The sequence below is a fragment of the Salvia hispanica genome, chromosome 3 (genome assembly GCF_029641045.1).
Source record: "Salvia hispanica isolate PSC_SH4W2 chromosome 3, Shi_PSC_v1, whole genome shotgun sequence".
Lineage (NCBI taxonomy): Eukaryota > Viridiplantae > Streptophyta > Magnoliopsida > Lamiales > Lamiaceae > Salvia > Salvia hispanica.
Genome location: NC_142694.1, coordinates 53,954,753 through 53,978,853, shown reverse-complemented (window position 1 = coordinate 53,978,853; position 24,101 = coordinate 53,954,753). Strand labels below are relative to the sequence as shown.

The window sequence follows — 24,101 nt, the reverse complement described above, 5'->3', positions numbered from 1 at the left end:
AATTTTCGAACTTTAGCTCGAATGTTTGAGCCCACAAAAAGGTGTTTCAGCGTGACCGTTTTGAAAGTCCAAGTTTTAGCATAGATCAACAATAGTCAGTACCTATTGGCATCTTTTTTTCACCTTTTAGGTGACGTTCGGTTGTCATGACTAATAGTCATGAGACTATCCATCTAAAATTAAGTTGTTGAATTATTTTAGTTGAAGGGAGAGGCTATAACTAATTATCATGAGACTATCCATCTAAGATTAAGTCGTGGGGTTTAATCTTATGAGCCAAACATGATACATATTTAATCATGAGATTTAGTCTTGCCAACCGAACACCCCCTTACAGTACAATTAATGCTTTTATTCGTATACATTATAGATATTTATTTTCCATGTTTAAATAATATTTTATCGAAATCAAAATTGCCGTTCTTAAATAGAACTAATAAATTATGTGAAATTTGCAAATAATTAATTTTTTTGCAAAAATAAATTATGTGAATTTAACGCTAAATTTCATGGACTTCCAAATACTATTTGTAACTCTGCCAACTTTGGGAATATAATATTATTGAAGTTTAGCCTATAACGTTATTGAAATTAATTTATAATATAAAATATGAAATAAAATAATATTTATTAATATTTTAATTGCTAAAGTATAAGTAAACTATTCCAACGAGATGAGAGTTGAGGGTAATATTATATTAGTTGGGCCATAGTTTTATAAAAAAGGGGGAAATGTAGAAAGCCCACGTTTCGGCCAACAGTTGAAGAAACCGTCAATAACTCCACCAATATATATACTACACAACTTTCGACTTCAACCGCGTTCATCTTCTCTTCATGAAGAGGAATGCCAAAGCTTGAAGCTTCAAGGTCAAATCCAAACTAAGCTCAATACCTTCGTAGGAATTTAACGGTCAATGTCCGAGCGATTACAAATTATTTGACAAAATTCGATGTATTCATTCCACATCATTTTCAGATTTCATTCAAGAACATAATTAAAAATAATTTAAACTTGGATTGCTGAAAAACCAAGAGCATAAAAGTACTTAAAGTAGTATACCGTTAATAATGTATGTTCACTATTATATACAATATAGAAATCTAAAAATAATAATTTGTGAGACGTTGTCCTTCAATAATAAATACGAGTGATTTATCTAATTGTGAATTCTTTCATTGCTATATCATATACTAATGTCCCTCGTCATTGACTTAACCACTTAACCTAATACTATTCCTTTCATATATATGTTGAAAAATTGTTTACTTTTGAATAGAAACAACTAAAGATTATATAGAGACAACGTCACTAATCAATATCTATATATATATAAAAAGTGAGTTTTGTCCTTAATTTGAATACTTATAAATTAAAAGTGAGTTTTGTCCTCAATTTGAATACTTATAAATTTTGAGTATAAATATGAATATTTATGAATTTAGGGTATGAATTTAAATATTTGCAATCAATAACTATATTCAAATATAATAAGTCACTACCGTTACAACTCTATTTAAATAGAGTATAATTTATGAATAATTAAATAATACTGATATTTTAATATATGTTCCTATAAATCAATTGAATTTAAAGTAATGTGTCGTTACTAGGGGTGGGTCGATACGATATATCGTATCGAAAACGTTGTATCGTGTATCGTATCGAAAATATCGATATGAAAGAATTTCATATCGTTATCGTGTCGAAAGTTTCGATATATCGAACTTTCGATACAAAAAAATTTCATATCGTTATCGTATCGATATTTCGATATATCGTACCGAAATTCGATATATCGTTAAATATCGAAAATTTCGATATATATCGAAAATAAAATATCGATATATATCGAAAATATCGATATATCGAAAATTTTCGATATATATCGTATTTTCGATATAAAACGATATATCGCAATATAAGGAAATTCATATCGTTATCGTATCGAAAACTTACGATACGATATCGTATCGTATCGAAAATTACGATATATCGAAAATTCGATAATTTTTCGATATTTTTCAATACGATACGAGCGATATATCATTTTTTCGATATTTTTCCCCAGCCCTAGTCGTTAGTAACTTACTATCATTGCCATTACTATTTGGGAAGTTATTTGGTTTGAGGCACTAATTTGAATTAATTTAACTATAGGGTTTTTGGCTTTTTAAACCAAAATCTTTCCCTAAATTCCGGTTTTTCCCATGAACTATGAGATTTGTTTTTAAAACCACGAACTTTCATTTTGCTAGGATTTTCCCAACCCGACCCGAATAGCACATTTTCGACCCGAATATAGGGGTGTGCATTCGGGTTTCGGTTCGGTTTTTCGCCCAAACCAAACCGAACCCGAAAAATCGAATTTAGGCTAAAATCAAAACCGAACCGAAACCGAAAACCGAAAAACCGAAAACCGAACTTAAAAAACCGAATTAAACCGAAAAACCGAAATTATATAAAAACACGAAAAAACCGAAAAACCTAAACCCGAAAAAACCGAATACTTTAAACTGAAAAAATGAAAAAAAAAACAGAAAGAAAGTTTCAACAATTACAATCCAAAACATTGATAATATCCATAATCCATCAAGGCATCAACCAACAAATACAAATATACAATCCACATTCCAATAAAAAACATCAATCAAAATGTCTTCAATTGAAGCTGTGGAGACAACAGTGTGAAGTTGTGGAGAGGCGTCTGCGTGGTGCGTGAGACAAACCTTCTGAGTTGGGTCGGAGTTGGAGGGGCGACGGGCGACGGCTTGGAGGGGGGTTAGTCCGGAGCTGGCCGATGGAGGGGCGCCAGGCGACGGCTTGGAGTTGGCGGTGGATTGGTGGAGGGATTTAGGATTAGAGAGAGAGGAGAGTGGCGGATCTGTTAGAGAGAGAGAAGAGAGCGGCGGATCTGTTAGAGAGAAAGAGAGGAGACCGGCAGATTTGTTAGAGAGAGAGAGAGAGGAGAACGGCAGATTTGAAACTGATTCACAAAGTTGGGTTTCAAGTTTCAATTTAGGGCTTCATTTTGATTATGATTAAATAATAAATATATATATATATATATATATAATATAAATAAATAATTAAATATAATTCGGTTTTTCGGTTTTTTTTCCGACCGAACCGAACCGAACCAAAAAACCGAAATTTTCCAAATTTTAAAACCGAACCGAACCGAAAAACCGAATAAACCGAACCGAATTTTAAATTTTCGGTTTGGATCGGTTCGGATATTCGGTTTTCGGATTTTTTGCTCACCCCTACCCGAATTGCATAATTTAAAATGTTAAAGTTGTGTTTTGTTTATTCAAAATTGTCATTTGTTATGTAATAAATGTGACTGTATGTATTATTATGCTAAATAGGATACAAGTAATCAATTTAGTGATAAATAGGATTAAAATTGACATGTAGACAACCCGGGTTTCGTCGTTGACCCGACAGGGAAAAATCCTAACGAAATGAAAGTTCGTGGTTTTAAAAACAAATCTTATAGTTCATGGGAAAAACCTGAATTCGGGAAAAGGTTTTGGTTTAAAAAGCCAAAAACCCTTAATTATATTATAATGATTGCATAAATTAGTATAAATCAATTGAATTTAAAGTAATGCTGTTACTATCATTGCCATTACTATCGGGGAGTTATTTGGTTTGAGGCACTAGTTTGAATTACGTTAATATATTATAATGATTGTATATGTATGAATTATGAGCAGCCAACGCCTCAGACGACAATGCGGTCGAACCAGCCACGACAAAGTTGACTCCTTTCCCGAACCAAGTCCCCATGTGTTTGTACGGTGGAAGCAAAGGAAGCCCAACCGCCATTGCTGTTCATCATATATTAACAATTATGATTGTAATTATATTAAAAGCAACTATAATAATTAACCAAAACAAATGAATTAATCAAAACAAATTAATATTAATTTTACCAATAGTCGATCATTAAAAGGCCATTGGAGCAACGCCCTGTAGCTTCCTCAAAGAACGTTTGACCGTACGATAGTCTCGCGAAATTTGTGGAGGCCCCGACAGGGTACTCTTTGATCAAATTTCCGACATCGCTCATCGAGTCTCTAAGTTGATAAATTTCATTAAAGTGACAATATCCCAAAACGTTACGATAAGCACCAGCAGAAAAAACCAAACAAAAAACAACCAAAACACTGAATATAACTTTAAACGCCGTCGACAAAAACCAAAAGTGGATTATCACAAGAAAAAAACAAACACTAATGCATATAAGAGGCTTATTGAATTCCAAGGTATGACAAGAAAAAGACACACACCAATATTTTATAAGAGGCTTATCGAATTCGAAGTTTGAAATAATTAGCAATGATATATATCGAGCAGTTAGATTTTTTTAACGATATATAGTATTTAATTTCATCATTACTATAAATAATCAATTACGTAGTTGGATTGCTTCGTATAATTGATTTGAGATTATCAAGAATAACGATTGTCTCTTTCTTAATGATATTAATGCCGTTATTCTTTTCAATTATTTTTATTTTTGTTTTTATTTTTATTTTTATCATTTTATGATTCTCAATAGTTACATAAACCTTAGTTAACATTTTATTTCATTTAATATTTCAACAAACTTTAATTGGAATAATATTAATAAGTAAAATATAAATGATACTTAAATTTTAAAAGTAAAAATCACAAGCTAAATGTACGTTTGAGGTCTAGTTTACAAATTGTTTAATTTTATTGAATACTATTTACATATATTAATATGAATTTAATTATTTTATTTGATTAAAGTAAATTATTGATAAAATGTTATGTGGTTAATATGATGAAAAAATAAACTCTAGAGCGAGAGAATGTAAAATAAATAGATTATTTTGTACTTCATAACATTATTTTACAATATGAAATAAGTATGAAGAAATTAAAATGGGTCGTGCATCGCACGTGGGTTAACACTAGTTTAATTTTATGTTGAAGATAATAGTGTATATTAGTATTATTTTTATGTGTATTACAAGGGATCGTGAAACATTACGGACTAAAAGCGTACATAAAAGTATTTTAAAAAGGAAAATAAATCTTGTAAGTACTCCTTTTCAGAAAGAGTCCACGCGCAAGGTTAATTAGCCGTCAGATTTTAAATACTAGTTAATAATTAGCTGTCCGAATTTTAATAGGTTAAATATATTTGAGTCTAATTTAAATACCAGTTAAAGCCTATCTATAACAAACTAGAATTCTAGCAACAATAAAACAACTAAACCTTGAAGAAAGGGATGTAGCAGCAGCATTTCACAAGTGAATCTGAAGTAATAATTCCTAACAAAGCAGCCCTTGAGAAATTCCTTAGCCTCCTTTGATACTCCAATATTGTCGATTTCAATCACTTCACGCCCTTCTCCTATCTTTCTCAGAATCTCAAGCTCCTCTTCCTTCCCCTTCAATGGCGATTTCCCGGTCAGCATCTCGTGCACAATGCAACCAACGCCCCAAACATCGGACGGAGCCTCCTGCACGTGATCCTTGACCGCCTCGGGAGACAAGTACATCGGAGTTCCTTCCCAATTTGAGGCTTCAAATCGCAATGCACAAATCCAAGCTCGCGGATTTGACGGCCCAAAACTCCCTCTTCCGATCATCGATGACCTAACCCATGCAATTCCATGTCCGTATGGATTCAAATTCAATGCCTCTTCCTCTCCTAACATTGCCAACAAATTAAGTTGAAGAAGCAATGATATTCAAGGAAAAGGGAAAGTAATGAAGATGGCGAGGGATTATATATAGTTTAGGTTTAGCAATTGAAGAAGAAAAGGGGTTTTGTTTTCTTCTTAAACCAAATTCTGAGCGGCGTTGCTTTGCGTTGTGATAAAGGAAACCCATTAACGGGAATAACTGTCATCTCTATTTCTATATTCTTTTTTAGTCAAACTTTTTATTTCCTCCAAATTACACTTTCAAACTTATAGTAACCCACCGCTAGAGAGAACACATAAGGTAGGATAATGGAAGTCAAAATATATTTTAGTTATAATTTTATGTAATTGAATTTGAAGTAATAAAATTTTAATTATTTAAAAATAGATTAATATCCATTTAAATCATGAAGTTTGATCAAAATGAGGTGTGTTTAAATTTGAAATATTCAATCACTAAATTTAAATCATAAAAATCAACTTAAATTTGACGTTGACTCTTAATTAGACTTAATATACTAGTTGACATACGAATAGTATAATACTATCAATCTAAGATCCGTAAATATTTTTTAGTGTGTCATTATCCTAAAAATATCATAATATAGGAGTCTATATAGACATAGAATTCCTTCTGACACCTAGTTTTGAATATATTTCTTTAGTTAGTTATAATTGTTTGTGAGCATGCCGAAAGTAAATAGTAGAGGAATGAGAAAAAAAAGGAGTAATGCAAAAAAAATATCCAAAAACAAACTATAATAAATTTAATTAAGTAGCACAAAAATTTGGAATCGAAAAATAAAATGAATGGAAAAAAACCAAGAAATTGAAAAGAAAGTGATGAATAAGCAAGCGAGTTCACTAAAGAAGCGTGGTATTAACCATGCGGCCATGTGCTTGTAGCTTTGTTGAGTCATGTGGATGCCGTCCCAACTCAGATGTCGATCAACATCTTCACACATGCTGACATTAGCTCCTCCACACATTCTCTCCAAATCGAAGTTATATTTCCCTCCTATTCCGCAACAAGCCTTCTCGACCTCATATCCTCTCTCTTTTCCCTTTCGGAGGAGATCTAGGTAAGCATTGTAATAGTCGCTGTAGACTATGACAATATTAGGATTCTCTTGTTTGAGTTTGAGGATGGCTTCTTGCAGAAGCTCGTTGTGGTACTTCGCAAATTCATTCAACTCCGTCACGCAATTTTGGCCGTCAAGGGGTGCATCATGGAATGCAGTTTTGTATATCGGAAGGCAACCGATTGGGAAGTTTCCGGGAACAACCAATCTTACAGCCCCCATCTCTATTGCTCTCTGCAACATTATTCATATTCATAACTTTCAATACCATAACTAAAATAGCAAACTAAAGCATAACTTTTATACTTTAATTGATTAAAATATTAATTAAATTTGTTTGTATTTTTTATGTATCTTTTAGCAATATATCTTCAATATGAATCATCTCATAATTTTCCAACGTAATATAGAACAATACAAAATTTTGGATTAGAAATATTAATCAGGAATAGTAAAAAGTAGAAAAGTGATGATTTTGTTTGATGATTTTGAAAAATGACAAGTTTCTCTAATTGATGCATGGCAATATGCCAACTCACCTTAGTTCCATTAATCACGGCTTCAACCACTTTAGGAACCATGCTTATCAATTCCTTCATTTGTTTCCCTTGAAAGATTGCGTAGTTGTAATCATTCCCACCGGTTTCTCCCATCATAACCAGAGCACTTCGGAGTTTCTTGAAACGATCTATATATACTCACCAAAACAAATACTCCATATTAATTATTCTACTACATATATAATATAGAGTACATAGTAAAACAATGGGTATATATGGTTTACCTATCTCATCAAGGCTGGTGGAATTGAATTAAGAGTCCATCCAATCCAATTGAACGCCAAGAGAACTATTTGTCACTGGATTCGTTACGTTATGAGCAGTCAACGCCTCAGACGACAATGCAGTCGAACCTGCCACGGCAAAGTTGACTCCTTTCCCGAACCAAGTCCCCATGTGTTTGTATGGTGGAAGCAAAGGAAGCCCAACCGCCATTGCTGTTCATCATATATTAACAATTATGATTGTAATTATATTAAAAGCAACTATAATAATTAACCAAAACAAATGAATTAACCAAAACAAATTAATACTAATTTTACCAATATAGTCGATCATTAAAAGGCCATTGGAGCAACGCCCTGTAGCTTCCTCAAAGAACGTTTGACCGTACGGTAGTCTCGCGAAATTTGAGGTGGCCCCGACAGGGTACTCTTTGATCAAATTTCCGACATCGCTCATCGAGTCTCCAAGTTGATAAATTTCATTAAAGTGACAATATCCAAAAACGTTACGATAAGCACCAGCAGAAAAAACCAAACAAAAAACAATCAAAACACTGAATATAACTTTAAACGCCATCGACAAAAATCTAAAGTGGATTACCACAAGATAAAAACAAACTAATGTATATAAGAGGCTTATTGAATTCCAAGTTATGACAAGAAAAAGACAAACACCAATATTTATAAGAGGCTTATCGAATTCAAAGTTTGAAAGGATTAGCAATGATATATATCGAGTAGTTAGATTTTTTAAATGATATATAGTATTTAATTTCTATCATTACTAAAAATAATCAATTACGTAGTTGGATTGCTTCGTATAATTGATTTGAGAACGATTATCTCTTTCTTAATGATATTAATGCCGTTATTCTTTTCAATTATTTTTATTTTTGTCTTTATTTTTATTTATTTTTTATTTTTATCATTTTATGATTCTCAATAGTTACATAAACCTTAGTTAATATTTTATTTTTCATTTAATATTTCAACAAACTTTAATTGGAATAATATTAATAAGTAAAATATAAATGATACTTAAATTTTAAAATTAAAAATCACAAGCTAAATGTACGTTTGAGGTCTAGTTTACAAATTGTTTAACTTTATTGAATACTATTTACATATATTAATAAGAATTTAATTATTTTATTTTATTAAAGTAAATTATTGATAAAATGTTATGTGGTTAATATGATGAAAAAATAAACTCTAGAGCAAGAGAATGTAGAATAAATAGATTATTTTGTACTTCATAACATTATTTTACAATATGAAATAAGTATGAAGAAATTAAAATGGGTCGTGCATTGCACGTGGGTTAACACTAGTTTAATTTTATTGTTGAAGATAATAGTGTATATTAGTATTAATTTTATGCGTAGTACAAGGGATCGTGAAACATTACGGACTAAAAGAGTACATGTAAAAGTATTTTAAAAAGGAAAATAAATCTTGTAAGTACTCCTTTTCAGAAAGGGTCCACGCGCAAGGTTAATTAGCTGTCAGATTTTAAATACTAGTTACTAATGGATCCAGATCCTCTGTTGTGGCTTATGCCACAGCACACCCTGCAGTGTCTAATACAATATTAAAATAATACATCAATATTCAAATTATTTTATATTTTTTATTTGATTATTTTATTTGGTATATCTAACAGCAGCTCCTGCATTTAGCACAGCAGAGGATCCCCTTCCTAATAATTAGTTGTCTGAATTTTAACAGGTTAAACATATTTGAGTCTAATTTAAATACCAGTTAAAGCATATCTATAACAAACTAGAATTCTAACAACAATAAAACAACTAAACCAATAATATAAAAGCAACCAAGAGAAATACAGCATGGACGATCCATATGAGAAAAACTCTCAACAAAGGCAGCGTATTACTCAACCTAAGCCTCATGATCATGTAAAATGTAAAGGTAAACAAGATTTAATTAACGTCCTATACACATGTGTTGATCTTGTTTAATTATGTAGGTTTTGAAGAAAATTCAGTTATAGAACCAAGTGTTTCTTGTGCAAACTGGATGTTGTACACACGGCTGGACAAGCGAACAAATCTGACGGCTGTCGCTGTTCATCCCTGCGGCCATATATTTCATGACACCATTGCTTGAAACAAATCACTCCTCCACAAGATTCCAAAACTCCTCCTTGCATTCCTTGTGCCCATTATATTCTTGTGAATATTTAGATATGTCAAAAAGGAGAGAAGTTTAAAAGTCTATACAATTATCTTTTGACAGTATCAGATTTAACTATATTTGATAATATTGCTTTGAAGATCAAATTTTGATCTGTTTTACATCACTTTCGTTCATAGACTAATTGTTGTTCCCTCCTTGCTTACATTTCGAACTCCTTACTCCATATATTGAGGATTCAAAATCCTTTCTATTCCACACATATTTGGGTTTTTGTCTCTTTCTTGTTTAAGTTCTATTGGTATAATCCAATATTTTCCAAACAAAAGATTATACTTGTTGTTATGACACATACATGAATTTCCACGATTAAGTACGGTGAATATCATGTCTTCGTGAATTCTTTGGAGAATCAAAACAGCAAGTTATTTATTTCGTAGAACTTATGCTTATGATTTATTTTTAAGTCCCATTATCTTCTTGTGAATATTTTGATATGTAAAAAAGGAGCAAAGTTTAAGACTCAATAACGATTATCTTTTAATATTATTACATTTCTGTTTGATAATTGCTTTAAATTGATCTGTTTAACTAATTGTTGTTCTTGTTCCCTCTTTGCTTACGTTAAAGTACTAACCGGCTGCGGTATGGAGAAGTGAGAAACTACAGAAAAACGCAAACATATTTTGTTATTACACATTTTATAATTTTAAAATGTTAATTATCTAATAATAATAATAATGGATTAGGGTTTTACTTGTCTTATTATGGTTTTACATACCAGCTTTAGATTTCACCTATAAATTACCAAACTTTTAATTTGTTCTGATTTTGTAACCAATCAAGACTTTTTCACTAATATAACTTAATATAAATCATAACTCAACAAATGAATTATTTACTCAAATATAATGCTTCATCCGTCTCATTAAATATGCAACATTTGGGAATCGACATGGGATTTTATGTAATAAAAGTATGTTAATGAAGAGAATATAAAATAAGAGAAATGCAAAACTAGAAATAGAGTTATTTCCATTTTAGGAAACATTTCATAAATTAGTATAAATCAATTGAATTTAAAGTAATGCCGTACTATTGAATTATAATGATTGCATAAATTAGTATAAATCAATTGAAGTTAAAGTAATGCCGTTACTATCATTGCCATTGCTATTGGGGAGTTATTTAGTTTGAGGCACTAATTTGAATTACGTTAATAATATATTATAATGATTGTATATGTATGAATGTATGAGCCGTTACATATAGTAATTCACTTTATGAAAAGTTATTTAATTCCTACCAATACTTTGTAACGTATCAATTATTATTAGTGAAATGCCCAAATAACTTCATGAGACTAATTTGGTTGAGAGGTTGTAACGTGACATCTTTCCTAAACCCTATATAAATATGTCTAATTTGCTAGCTTTTTATTCACTTTTTTGATTGGCTTCTCCTTTTATTATTGGATTTTCTCCAATAAGACAAATTAGAGAGGGAGAAAAGAAACGTGGGTCAAGGGAAATAAATTTTAATAGTTGGGCTGCTAGTTTATTTTGAGTTTGAGTTTGGGCTGGGAGATTAATTAAGTGCTTGAACTAAAATTTCCTAAGGAAGAACGAAACTTTAAAATGAACTCAACGTAGAATGCATGCATTCTTTTCAGTTATATGAGTTTTAGAGGCTAATTTAGCATTTATATTGTTTGTAAAAAGACTATCTCTGCGAGCATGTTGAGGTTGGAGTAAGAAATCTCAAGTTAGGAAATTTAAGCGAACGAGGTAGGCTTTCGTTTAAATAAAGAAAATATCTTTGAAGTATTTTGTTTTGAGCATTGCGATATGGATGGTTTACAAAACACCGACGATGAAAACGGCGTTCTATCAATGTTTTCTATGGCCTAACATTGAACAGATAAGATCAATACTCAAAAAATTTAGAGACCAATTTTAAAATTCAAAACCAAAAGTGAAAAGTTCTATAGTTTAAAGGCACAAAAAGTAAATACAACATTTTCATGGCACAAAAAGAAAAGAAAAAAAATTCCTCATGGGCCGGACCATTTTGGCCCATAAGCCTGTTGACATCCTTTTCTCTATAGGCCCATATATATTACTCCCTCCGTCCCGGCTAAGATGACACATTGCTTAGCCGGCACGAGATTTTAGGAGTTATTGATTAAAGTGTTTAATTGGAGAGATAGAAGGTGGGTGTAAGTATTAAAGTAGAGAGATAAAGAAAGATGATATTTTAATATGAGTGAGAAAAAGTGGTTTAGTGCATTAATTGGAGAGAGAAAGTTACCAAAAAAAATGTATCATCTTAGTTGAGACAAACTAAAAAGAAAACGTGTCATCTTAAGCAAGACGGAGGTAATACTACCTTAAAACTGATAACCTTTAATTGATCCTAATTGTAGTAGGTACACGAAGGCGATGTATGTGCCTACAACGTACAATATATATCTTACATTGATTAGGGTGTTAAATGTCATTAAAATTAAGTTTTTAAAAGACTAGTATCACACCCGAGCGTTGCATGATCCATTCAATTTTTCTCGAATTTATTTTACACCGTGAAATAATTCTCGAAATGATAAACATACCATCATACAAATCTGAAAGCATAAAATATATACTAAAAAATCATTACATAAATATATAAAATCAGATTTTGAAATCAACAAATTTGTACAAGTATATTGCTTAGTAAATTTGGTAAAAATTTCTCAATAAAATAAAATGACCAACTGATTGGAATCAATAAAAAAGTTTATACTACTAATTAAGAATTAATCTGCATCGATCTTCTCTTCTATTCCAATATGCATTCATCTTACTTCTAATCTCTCCCAACCTTTTTTATCTCCTTGCCTCCTTTTCCGTTCATCATCTCCAGCACTTTCATCACCCTATCCCGATGTCATCTTCTCCATCATGTCGGATTGCCTCCAGCTATATTAGAACTTCAAACAGAAAATAACAAAACTCGCCTTTTATAACCCTACCATTTTGTCATGGAACACACACCAATGACAATTAATTTGTCATCGGGCTTGGCCATCTCAAAAATGCATACATATCTCACTTTGATGACCCGATGGAGTATTGCTAGGCTATAAAATTCATTAAGGAATGTGATATTCATATGGAAAACAATGTTTTGTTGGAGAAAATCCAACAATGGAAAGGGAAAAGCCAATGAAAAAGTGAGTAAGAAGGTAGCAAATTAGACATATTTAAAGAGGTTTTAGGCTAATGAACTTATTTGGATTCACTAATAATTAGTTACATTACAAAGTCTTGATAGGAATTAAATTAGATTAAATAAATTTTCATGAATGGAATTATTGTGTAACGGCTTATACATTGATACATACTATAATTTGTACAATAATTATAATAAATTCACATAATTTAAATTAGTGCCTAAAACCATACAACCTTCCATTACTAACGGCAAAGTTAGTCAAACTATGACTATAAGGTCATAACTTTGCATTTAATTTATAAGAAATTAATTATAAAACCTAGCAATACTGCATTGGTCATCAAAATGAAATGTGTACGTGTTTTTTAGATGACCTAGCTCGAAGAAAAACCAATTGTTATTGGTGTGTGTCATTTATGGGTATATTGATCTAATTCCATTAATATGAGTAATTTTTCCATGTAGGACGTTAGAATTCACGGAACATTTTCCCGAATTTTACAAAGATTTTGTATAATGAAGATATGTAGAAATTATGGAAAGATGAGTGGTGTTGGTGGTGCGAAGTTTTGTATTTATGTTTCTCACTAGCCGTAGGTGAACTTTTCTGAAAATTATGGAGGTGCTGGATTTTTCTTTATGTTTTATTTGGGGCAATATGGATGGTTGATTATTTGATTTATTTGCATCGTACCATATTAATGTATTGTTTCAGTCCCGGTATATTTTAGTTGGTTTGTAATTTATGGTGGAGTACAAATTATATGTACAATAAGTCATTTGCTAAAAGTTTGTTATTTTTGGTTTCCCATTATGTATTTATGTATTTACCTATTAATGATTGGTTGAATAGTTCATTTTATCCTCTACCTAATTATGTATAGTTTATACGGTAGTAAGTTGAGTTTTTTTTTTTTCATAATCTAAGTCACAACATGTATGAAATTAATTAGTTATTTTTTGTTTTGTGTAATGCAGATATTGCTTTATTTTTATAAATTTAAATTAATATAAATCAAATTAAATATATGTGCATCGGACAGGTGTGACACTAGTTGCTTATAATGAATGCACAAGACCTAAACTTATTTCTTCATTTAATATAAAGTAAAAAATAAAAATAAAAACAAATGCAATGTGACAGGAAAATATTTTTCTTCTCGTTAAACCATCTCCAACCATATACACCAAAAATGAGTTTTGGTGTAGAAATCTTCTCCAACCATACATCAAACTCAAACCCATTTTTTGTGTTTTTTTGTGAAACAACATCATATTTGGTGTTACTCCAAAAGTTTTGTGAGATAAAATCCCAAAAATGGTGTAAATCTTAAATTTGGTGTAAATGGTTGAAGTAAAATTATTTTTTGGCATGACATATACTCAAAAATGGGTTTGAGTTTGGTGTAAATGATGGGAGATGGTCTTAATATTAAAAAGAAAATTGTTAGTGCTTTCAATATTATGCGTTTAATTAACTGCTACTATTAATTTTACAATAATATATGAATTATAACTTAATTAAATCAATACATATGCATATAAATGATCCTTAATTGCATGGTCCTACAAAATCCATTAAAGTATTGATGAAAGAACGTATTTTGTTACTAATATCAACTTAATAAAGAATCCAATGCCATTCCCCTGAAAAGAATTTATAAATTTTTGACAAAATCAATCAGATGTGGTGACAGCATAAACCTGCATTTTGAGCAACGAATTTCTCCCCATGTTTCACTTTACATGCTGTCTCCCGTTGAAAAAGTTGAAACAAAGTGACAAACAACATCATATATTCAAAACCCTTTCCCACTAAACAACATTTCACTCTCTCAAACCTCCCAAAAAAGCCCTTTCTAATTAGGATGGCATTGAGCAACAACATCATCGGCGGCGCCAACTTCGTGGCAATGCTGCTGTCGATCCCGGTGATATGGGCGGGGATAATGCTGTCGTCCAAGGCGGACAACGCGTGCGTGAAGATCCTGCAGTGGCCGGTCATCATCCTGGGCGTGCTCATCCTTGTGGCCGCGCTGGCCGGCTTCGTGGGCGGCTTTTGGAGGATCCAGTGGCTCCTCATTGCCTACATGGTCGCCATGCTTGTCCTCATTGTACTCCTCGCTTGCCTGGTTGTATTCATCTACATGGTCACCAGCAGAGGCGGGGGCCACCCCGTCCCCAGCCGGACTTACTGGGAGTATGACCTCGGCGGCTACTCCGGCTGGCTGAGGCGGCGCGTGAGCAGCACGTACAAGTGGGATAGGATCAGGAGCTGCCTCAGCCACACCACCATTTGCGCCGAGTTGAATCAGAGCTATCGCGCCGCTCAGGATTTCTTCAATGCTCCCATCACTCCTTTGCAGGTAATCTCAATTGTCATGTGCATGACTTTCTTTTTAACTAAAACTTTTTTTTAAAAATGAAATTAGAGAAAGTGGGAGGAAAGGAAAAAATTGAGGTTATATGATAAAAATGGGACATAAAATTTCATTTCTAGTGTGTATGTGGTTTTGCTTTACTTGTATTTTGTTGTAGTTAATTCAAATTTCATCTTTCAAAAAAACCAAGAAAGTGAGTTTATGTGATTTAGTAGTAGAATTCAGTCCCCGACAATTTCTACTGTTTAGACCTGCAAAAGGTGACCTTATACTATAGCTTTAGTAAAAATTATTCTTAGATTGATTACCACACAAAACATGATTCTACAAACCATGTTACATAACTTTTCTTTGTGCTTGAGCAATCTTTTCAAACAATGGACTAAATTCGGATATCTATCTTAATGAAGTTTTTTTCATTTCTATCTTTTTAAATCGGTCCGACCGGTTGAACCATGAATCAATAGCTTTGTTGATTTACTTATTGGTATGGTTTTGAAAACATTGGTCCCCATGTTCATATTTTTCATTTTGACCACAAGGAAAATGGTAACGTAAAAAAAAACACACTCCCTTAATATAAGACGCATACTATTTTTTTTAAGATTTTTATAAAGAGTGTTTACTTTAAGTGATAAACAAGGTTCGTTTTAACCTAATTTTAAAAATGTGTCCATCCCGGCTTGCAGTCAGGATGCTGCAAGCCGCCGACAGAATGCGGGTACACGTTCGTGAACCCGACATACTGGATAAGTCCCATAAACAACGCGGCGGACATGGACTGTGTGCAGTGGAGCAACGACCAAACACAGCTCTGTTATTCGTGCGATTCGTGCAAAGCCGGATTGCTTGCAAATCTCAAGAAAGAATGGATGAAAGTAGACATGATTTTGATCATCACTCTTGTCGCTTTCATTGCGGTTTATGTATTTGGATGTTGTGCATTCAGGAAAGCCAAGACTGAAGATCTCTTTAAAAAGTACAAGCAAGGTAATACATACACTTGAAAAACTAACAATCTTTCATGAGACTGTTGTTATTAAACTTATTTACTAGGCAATTAGAGGTGATGTGCTTTGTATTACTCCTACTATTTGCGAGTTACTTCTTGAATGTGTATTTGGGGGACATTTTGATTTAGCTAGTTTGTCACTTGTTATTTAGTGGGCTTTGATTTATTTTGTTGGGATAATGTGTAAAATATGTGGCCCTTTAGCTTAAAAAACTTGCACTCTAATCTATATATGAACAAACTACTCTAATTAAGGGCACTTGATTTGTTGTCCCACTATCAATTTTTTAATTAATTTTCTTTTCTTTAATCTCACTATTGTGTGATTTAATTTAATTTTAAAATTTGTAATTCATATTCATGATTGAATTTGAATTAGAGCTAAAAGAAAAGGTGCATGCATGTGTGAACGCATAAGGAATATGCATTAGTTCTTCATATTTTTCAAAAAGCAGATTCTTAAATAACAGTGAGATCAGTAGTCAGTACCCCACAGATTGATATTGACGAGATTATTGGTATTGCTAATGTTATTGGGATTTTCATTATTTGCTGAATGCGCCGAAAGTTTCCGGATAAAGTGCTCCAAGAATGTCCAAACTTATGGTATGATTTGTTACTCCTTGTTAGCTTGTTGCTAACAAGGTTGCAAGTGAACTAACTTAATTAAAAATACTCTAACAACGGATTTCGTGATGATTTTTTCCATTGTTAAACCCAAACTATCAATAAATTTACCGACATGCATAAACAATGTCAATGTAAAACACGTTGAAAAAAAAAGTTACTGACGGATGATGATAGTTTTACCGTTAAACTACGGCGACATATGTCGTGTGAAACGTGAATCGACGAATAGACAAGATTATTGATAGAATGTTCATCAATAGTTACTAATAGAATTTTCCGTTGGTAATTTTAATAAAAAAATACCCCCTCCGTCCCTGAAAATTTATTACTTATTTCCATTTTCGTTCGTCCCTAAAGATTTGTCACATTTCACTTTTACCATTTTGGGCAGTAGACCTCATATTCCACTAACTCATTTCCACTCACAATGTTATTATAAAACTAATTAATATGTAAAAGTAGGACCCCACATGTCACTAATTTTTTCAATCCATATTCTATTACATTTTTAAAAGAATAATGTTTATTTTTGGTCCTTTAGCATATGATGATTTTATGATTTTGGTCCAAAACATTGTTTTTTAAATTATTTGGTCCCTCACAAATAAAAATGGGTCACATTTAGTCCAAATTTGACGGTTAAAATTTAATAGTCAACGAATTTTAATTTGATGTTGACCTGATTAAGTTAATAATTATGTTTCATTAATGTCTAATTAGAATTTTAATTTTTTTAAGAAAAGGAAAAAGATCCATCCATCAAATCTGTAAATCTGTATCCCAATTCCTCTGCCAAATCCAGCAATTCCTCCAGTTACTCTTATGTTTTAAGAAATCTCAATCACTCTCCACAAACGGGATACACTAATCAAACCAAAATCAAAATCTCGACGACCTCACATCTCTCCCCTCACCGCCAGAGAAAAATCGTGTTCAGCAAGCACGACTTCTTCCCGGGGCCCTCTTTCCAGAGCTCCTCCGCCTACCTCTCCGCCCTCTTTGCCTCACCACCGCCGCCTCCGAATCCGACGAGCTCATCGAGGCGAAGAAGCAATCCGAGCACGAGATGAAGAAGTGCCTCACCTGGTAGGACCTGATCCGGCTCCGTCATCTTCAGCATTACCGAATTGGAGACGCGCGACACCGCCTGCCCCGCGATCGTCGCTCCTACGCCGTCTCCGGCCTCTCCGCTCTCCTCTCCCGTCGCTGGTGGATCCTCCTCCTTCCTCCGCCTCAAATTAGGGGATTTCATCGCCGCCGGTAACATTTTGCTCGAAGAACTCGTCGGCGCCGCCGGATTAGGGCGAACCTGGTCCTCCTATCTCGCTAGCATCTTCAGGTAGTAATTCCCGAATTCCTCCGATTTAGGGTTAATTCCTTCGCCAAGGCTTCAATGTTGCTGCATCCCCTTGCTGTATTAATAAGTTTGTTAATTGTGAACGGAATCGCCATGCTGGAACCAAGCATTCATCAAATTTTCCCTCAGCCAAGAAATCCACCACGATTTGAGATCGATTTCCCCCTGCATTTTCCTCATTTTAAAAAAAAAAAATTCTAATATTAACTCTTATTCCGGTCAAAATGTAATTAAAATCTATTGACTGTTAAATTTTAATAGTTCCGTCAAATTCAGACCAAATGTGACCCGTTTTTATTTGTGACGGACCGAATAATTCAGAAGATAATGTTTTAGACCAAAATCGTTAAATCGCAATATGTTAAGGACCAAAATGAGCCTTTAGTCTTTTTAAAATCCCATTCCAGTCTTTCAAAATTAATTTTCAGATTTATATTGAATCCGATTATAAAATTGAATATTAAAAATAATTTGTAATAGTTAATTAAATAGTTTCATGCACTTTAACAGCAAAATTGAATATTAAAATTCTGAATAAATAATGACATAAAAAACAAAAGACAACAAGTTTCTTTGCTTTGACATACTTAACACAAAAGCATTTACGATAATGGGCCAGCTTATTGAAACTATGTAGAGGCATAAGAATATATTTTCATTGACTTAACGAACCTTATAGGCCTTTTGGGTTCGGCCCATGGACAATGGAATACTCTTGCTAAATGAATTCATCATCTCTAAAAAAGCAACTTACCAAATTTATTACCCCAGTAGTTTTATAACTTTATTAAATAAACAATGGAAATTGAACATTTGATCACACTCTTTCGAAAAATGATTGATTCCATCACTCGGATTTGTTGAATTTGGATATTTTTATATTAAACATTTATTATTCCTGCTACACAGTTGAAATATTATTACTTCGATTTGCTATACAATAGCGACAACAGTGACAGGATTTTTCTCTTACATTTTTGGGAATGTACTTAAACAAGATGGGTAAATGTCAAATCCGTGTGTAATCTGGATTGGTTATTGGGCTGCAGGCCTTCCTAAAAGTTGGTTCAAAAATGATTTGTTTTATTTCTCTTAATTAATTGTTAGGCCCAATAATATATTTTTAATACTCCCTCCGTCCCGTTTTAGCAGTCCCATTAACTTTTCTGCACTCATTTTGTAGAAATGATAATAAATAGTTAAAGTGAAGAAATAATAAAGTAAAAAAGAGAATAATATAGATAAGACTCTTCTCTATATTATTTCCTTTTTTACTTTATTATTTCTCCACTTTAATTATTTATTATCATTTTTACAAAATGAGTGCAGAAAAGTCAATGGGACTGCTAAAACGGGACGGAGGGAGTATTCGTTTTTATCGTCAATAAAACATAGCTTGTTCTTTGATCCATTCGCATCTTTCACATTGGTAGTATAATTGAGTAATTAAAATGTGAAAAGAACTTGGGATTTTGTTTAATAACTATTCCATTTTATCGAAATAAATCAAAAATTAGGGGTGTCGAAACGGGTAGCGGGTATCGGGAAACCCTCAACCCGACCCGCTACCCGATGATAATGAGAAACGGGGCGGGATTGGGTAGTTTGTTTTAAATTTTTGCGGGTATGGGTATAATACCCGTTACTTTTAGGATTATAATTTTCAAATATTTTGTTTTAGTTAGTTAGTTTTAAATCTATATATACTTCCCAATGATACACTTTATTTCCAAAATGAAGGATTGCAAGATTGGTGAAAGTGAAACTTTTATTAGTTTAGTGTCTTTATATTAGAGATTAAAAATATTTACACTTTTCGTTGAAGTTATTTATATTTAAACTTTTGATGAAAGTGAATTATTTTTTTTTTATATTAAACTTTTGATTGGTGATTTAATATTAGACATGCTTGATGTTTCTATCATATTTGCTTATTTGAAATTTGGATTTGCATTATATTTTATACGTAGTCATATTATATTTAAGAGATGAGAAATCACCATATTTGTGCATAGTTAATAGTTGGAAATTATGCAAATACAACTAAGTAAAAATAATACAAATCTAAAATCATAGTGTACCAACTAGCAACAATCCCAAAATTCATTTTAGAATTTCAAACATGTACATAAAATTATTGTATTAGATGACTAGCATTGATGATAAGCGTAAACTAAAAGCATAATACCATTGAATAATATAATACACAATTCAAATTATGTCTACGGGTTTGGGTACCCGCAACTGCGGGTTTGGGATACCCGATGCGGGTATGGGATTACCCGTTTAACTATACGGGTCGGGATTGGATAGTATAATATTAAAGTTTTCGGGTGGATACCCACAAAATCGGGTTTGAATACCCGCGGGTACCCGTTTCGACAACCCTACCAAAAATGACATTTGGCTACACGTTCAACATTCACTTGCAAACAAACTAAAAAAAAGTAGGAAAAGGTGGGGCAATCACATTTAACTTATATACTTCACTAGAGTTAAACATCCATAATAAAGGGAAACCTCGAGAATGTCTACCGAGCACAACTGTACATGCATCTGATCAACGACATCTACCATATTAAATAATAATAGAACTATGGAGATCATTCCACTTTATTTTTATGGTAAGTTTCATATATAGTGCTAGTGTAGTAGGACGTATATATTCGTCATGATCATATATTAACTTTGATATTTTATGGCCAAAAAAACAAAGGGGTGGGCAAGAAGGCAGCCAAAAATCATTTTTGAGTGGAGACTGATTCACATATCTTTCTCATTAATCCTCACTTTTTCAAGTGCCTCTTTACTTGGCTTTCACTACCCACAAAGTGAATACCAAATTTGACTTATTTTTAGTAAAACAACCCACCGTGTTTACTCACAATGTTAATAATTTGACTACTACTTAATAAACTAATGATATGCACATAACATAAGTACATAAATATATGGACATATATATTTGTTTGAAAATGCCGGTGGATTAGGTAATAGGCACTCACGGGCAGGGTGAGATCCCCTGCTGTGTTTACAAACACAGCATCAAATGTTGTGCTCAAAACGCATATGTATAGGAATAAAACGGCAGCTTCTATCCTCTTCTCTATCTATTCTTTTTCAATATTTTATTCTTATTTGTGTGTTTTTAGGCATACACTGTAGAAGACATGAAGTGATTTATTTTTATGTTTTTAAATAATGGATACAATAATTAGTTTAAAAAATTAAAATAGTACTCCGAAGTTCGAACTGACATATTTTAGCTAAATATTCACGCATGGTAATGGATTCAACTCTCTTCATTATTTAAAAACACACAAATAAGAATAAACTATTGAAAAAGAATAGATAGAGAAGAGGATAGAAGCTGTCGTTTTATTCCTATACATGTGCGGATTGAGCACAGCATTTGGTGCTGTGTTTGTTAACACAGCAGGGGATCTCACCCCCTCACGGGCCATGGCACATGTTTAAGGTACTCTCGGCGCCATCGTGCGTGGCATTGGTTGTGCCCCGGGCCGAACCTTAATTGCAACCCACTATCGTCTATATGGGACGCGGACAGGCTACATGCCTTTTTTTCCCTTGTTCTTAGTATTTCTTTTATTGTTCGTAATATTTTTATTTTATTATGATAAATACATTTATATCTTGTGATCTCACCCTAATAAAGCACATCATCACGCCTTGTATTCTTTTTGGATGTGAATATGCTTAGATTTGAAGGTGTGTATTTATTGTTAAATAGTTCAATATTTTCTCGTTCATGATTCAACTTTTCCAAGATTGCGGCTTGAAAGTTGACGACCTTTTCTGTTTTGGAGAATGGCTCAAAGTAGACTTCACTAAGGAAAAACATGGTAGTGCATTTCAAATGTAACGATCCTAGAACATAAGTAGAGGACAAATAGAGTGGATATTTTTGACACTAAACCAAAATAACAATTAATGTTATTTAACTTATTTTAAAATACTTGAATGATGTCATGCTTTAAACGTGACACAAACTATCGATAATATTACAAATGCCCTGATTATATGTTGAGTTTAAATATGTATTAAACTATTTATAATATCAATCTAGGTCCGAACTATTAAGTTTGTAACAATAACGGTTGGGGCTATGATTTTTGTCACGAAACGAAACAATGATGGAGTAAATAATTTTTCCGTGATGGAAATCGACCAACAACTTATAAATCCTCATGCGAGATTCATCTTAGACATTGATTGAGATCTCTTCATTTGTTCTTCATTGGCGTTCTCTCAATGATTACCCTAATTTCCAAATGTAGTTCAAACATTTGACTAATATTATTGATTATTTAGGATATATATTTGAGGGATTGTATTATATGCATTTGTGCTATATATCAATTTGGGCTAATAATTCATGAGCTGATGAGCACTCGTGGCCGGAGGCCCGGAGAAATAACCGATAATTAGGGTTCTCCAAGAGGAAGAGCCGATAATTGGCGTGAAACGGAAGAAAGGGAATGAGAATAAATATATACTGTACAATTCTATATCTATGCAGTTTGATTCTCTTGGACTTGGTAAAGAATCAATTAAGAAAACTTTAGAAAAACTTAGAGAACATAAATAAACTGTACTAATTATGACTCGATTTTACAAGATATTCTCAACTGATTAAAGTATCCTAAAATCCGATCTGATTTTTGGTTCCATACAAAATCTTGGTACTTATTCTGGCAATGGCAAAAATGTAGCTAGTTTTATGATAAATAGCCTTGAAGTACGTAGTATTGAGGTTTAAGTAAGCAAATTAAAATTCTAAACAATATTAAAATTTTCACCCTTAATTATAAGAAGATGATAAAATCAAAGTTATAATTATATGCATATTCACTACTCTTTACCCTCCATTTCGGCTCCAAAAGGTCTAGTGTGTGGATGATCAAGTAATTAATAAACAAAGATGAGGGTTGATTAGAATTAAATTGGACAAAAGGCGAAAATCAACCAGTAGTTAGTTGCATTTCCCACGAGGGTGACACTTATTCATATTTTTCACATGTTTTTTTGGAGCGATAATGCGTAGATTCCTTTCTCATCAAAACACACAACGATAATGTGTAGATAGTACTAATACTAGATACTTAGATAATGATCAATTTACATTGAATTGTATATATAATTGAATATTTTAGATATTTTAGATTAAAAATCAATTTATAAACGTTAATTAATTTTAAATAAATTACATACTAATCATTCTGAAAAATTTTATGCATACATTCAAATTTTAAACTGAATATCTATGTACTTAATTAAGAAAAGATTATTTTTTATTGATTATAGTATAATTATTTCGAATCAAGCCCGAAATCACGTGATAAAATTTTCATATTATTTCTTTTTTATGTACCTTGTATATTTTTGAATCAAAAATAAATTTATTTAACATACGGAAAATCAAATAAATTCTGAAGTTCGATAAATAAAGATCCAACTTAATCAAAATAAAAATTTCAAAACCTTCTAAATCAAAAATGTATTACTTATTATAGAGATCTAATGAAATAAAAAAAATTGTAAAATGGTCTAATGAAATGAAACTTGTACTGGTACAATGACCTAATGAAAGCATAAGTTTGTAAAAGTGCCTACAAAAGCATCTCCATTGTGTTTTACCTGGATTATTTGAGGGTTATTTAGTCATTTTTTATCCCAAAGTCTACCTACCAAACCCAAGTTTATGATGGTCAAACAAATCATATGAAATTACATTATCAAACTATTTAAATAATTGTACTACATGTCATCATGC

The 24,101-nt window shown here is 32.2% G+C and overlaps 1 protein-coding gene and 1 pseudogene across 1 annotated transcript; one reads left to right on the top strand and one right to left on the bottom strand.

Annotated features, from left to right (window-relative positions):
- Positions 1 to 5,226: 5,226 nt before the first annotated feature.
- Positions 5,227 to 8,038, bottom strand: LOC125210376 (acetylajmalan esterase 2-like; annotated as a pseudogene).
- A 6,616-nt stretch (positions 8,039 to 14,654) lies between these two features.
- On the top strand, positions 14,655 to 16,448 carry TRN2 (Tetraspanin family protein). Its single transcript, XM_048113123.2, has 2 exons — positions 14,655 to 15,293; positions 15,998 to 16,448. Exons 1-2 carry the CDS (start codon positions 14,796 to 14,798, stop codon positions 16,313 to 16,315), a joined length of 816 nt encoding a protein of 271 aa, XP_047969080.1. The 5' UTR covers positions 14,655 to 14,795; the 3' UTR covers positions 16,316 to 16,448.
- The last annotated feature ends 7,653 nt before the right edge of the window (positions 16,449 to 24,101 follow it).

What these genes read in the sequence shown, in the direction of transcription:
- TRN2 (XM_048113123.2), top strand. Translation starts at nt 14,796, where the DNA reads ATGGCATTGAGCAACAACATCATCGGCGGCGCCAACTTCGTGGCAATG. An exon ending in CTCCCATCACTCCTTTGCAG is followed by an intron (nt 15,294 to 15,997) that starts GTAATCTCAATT and finishes CCCGGCTTGCAG; the next exon opens with TCAGGATGCTGCAAGCCGCC.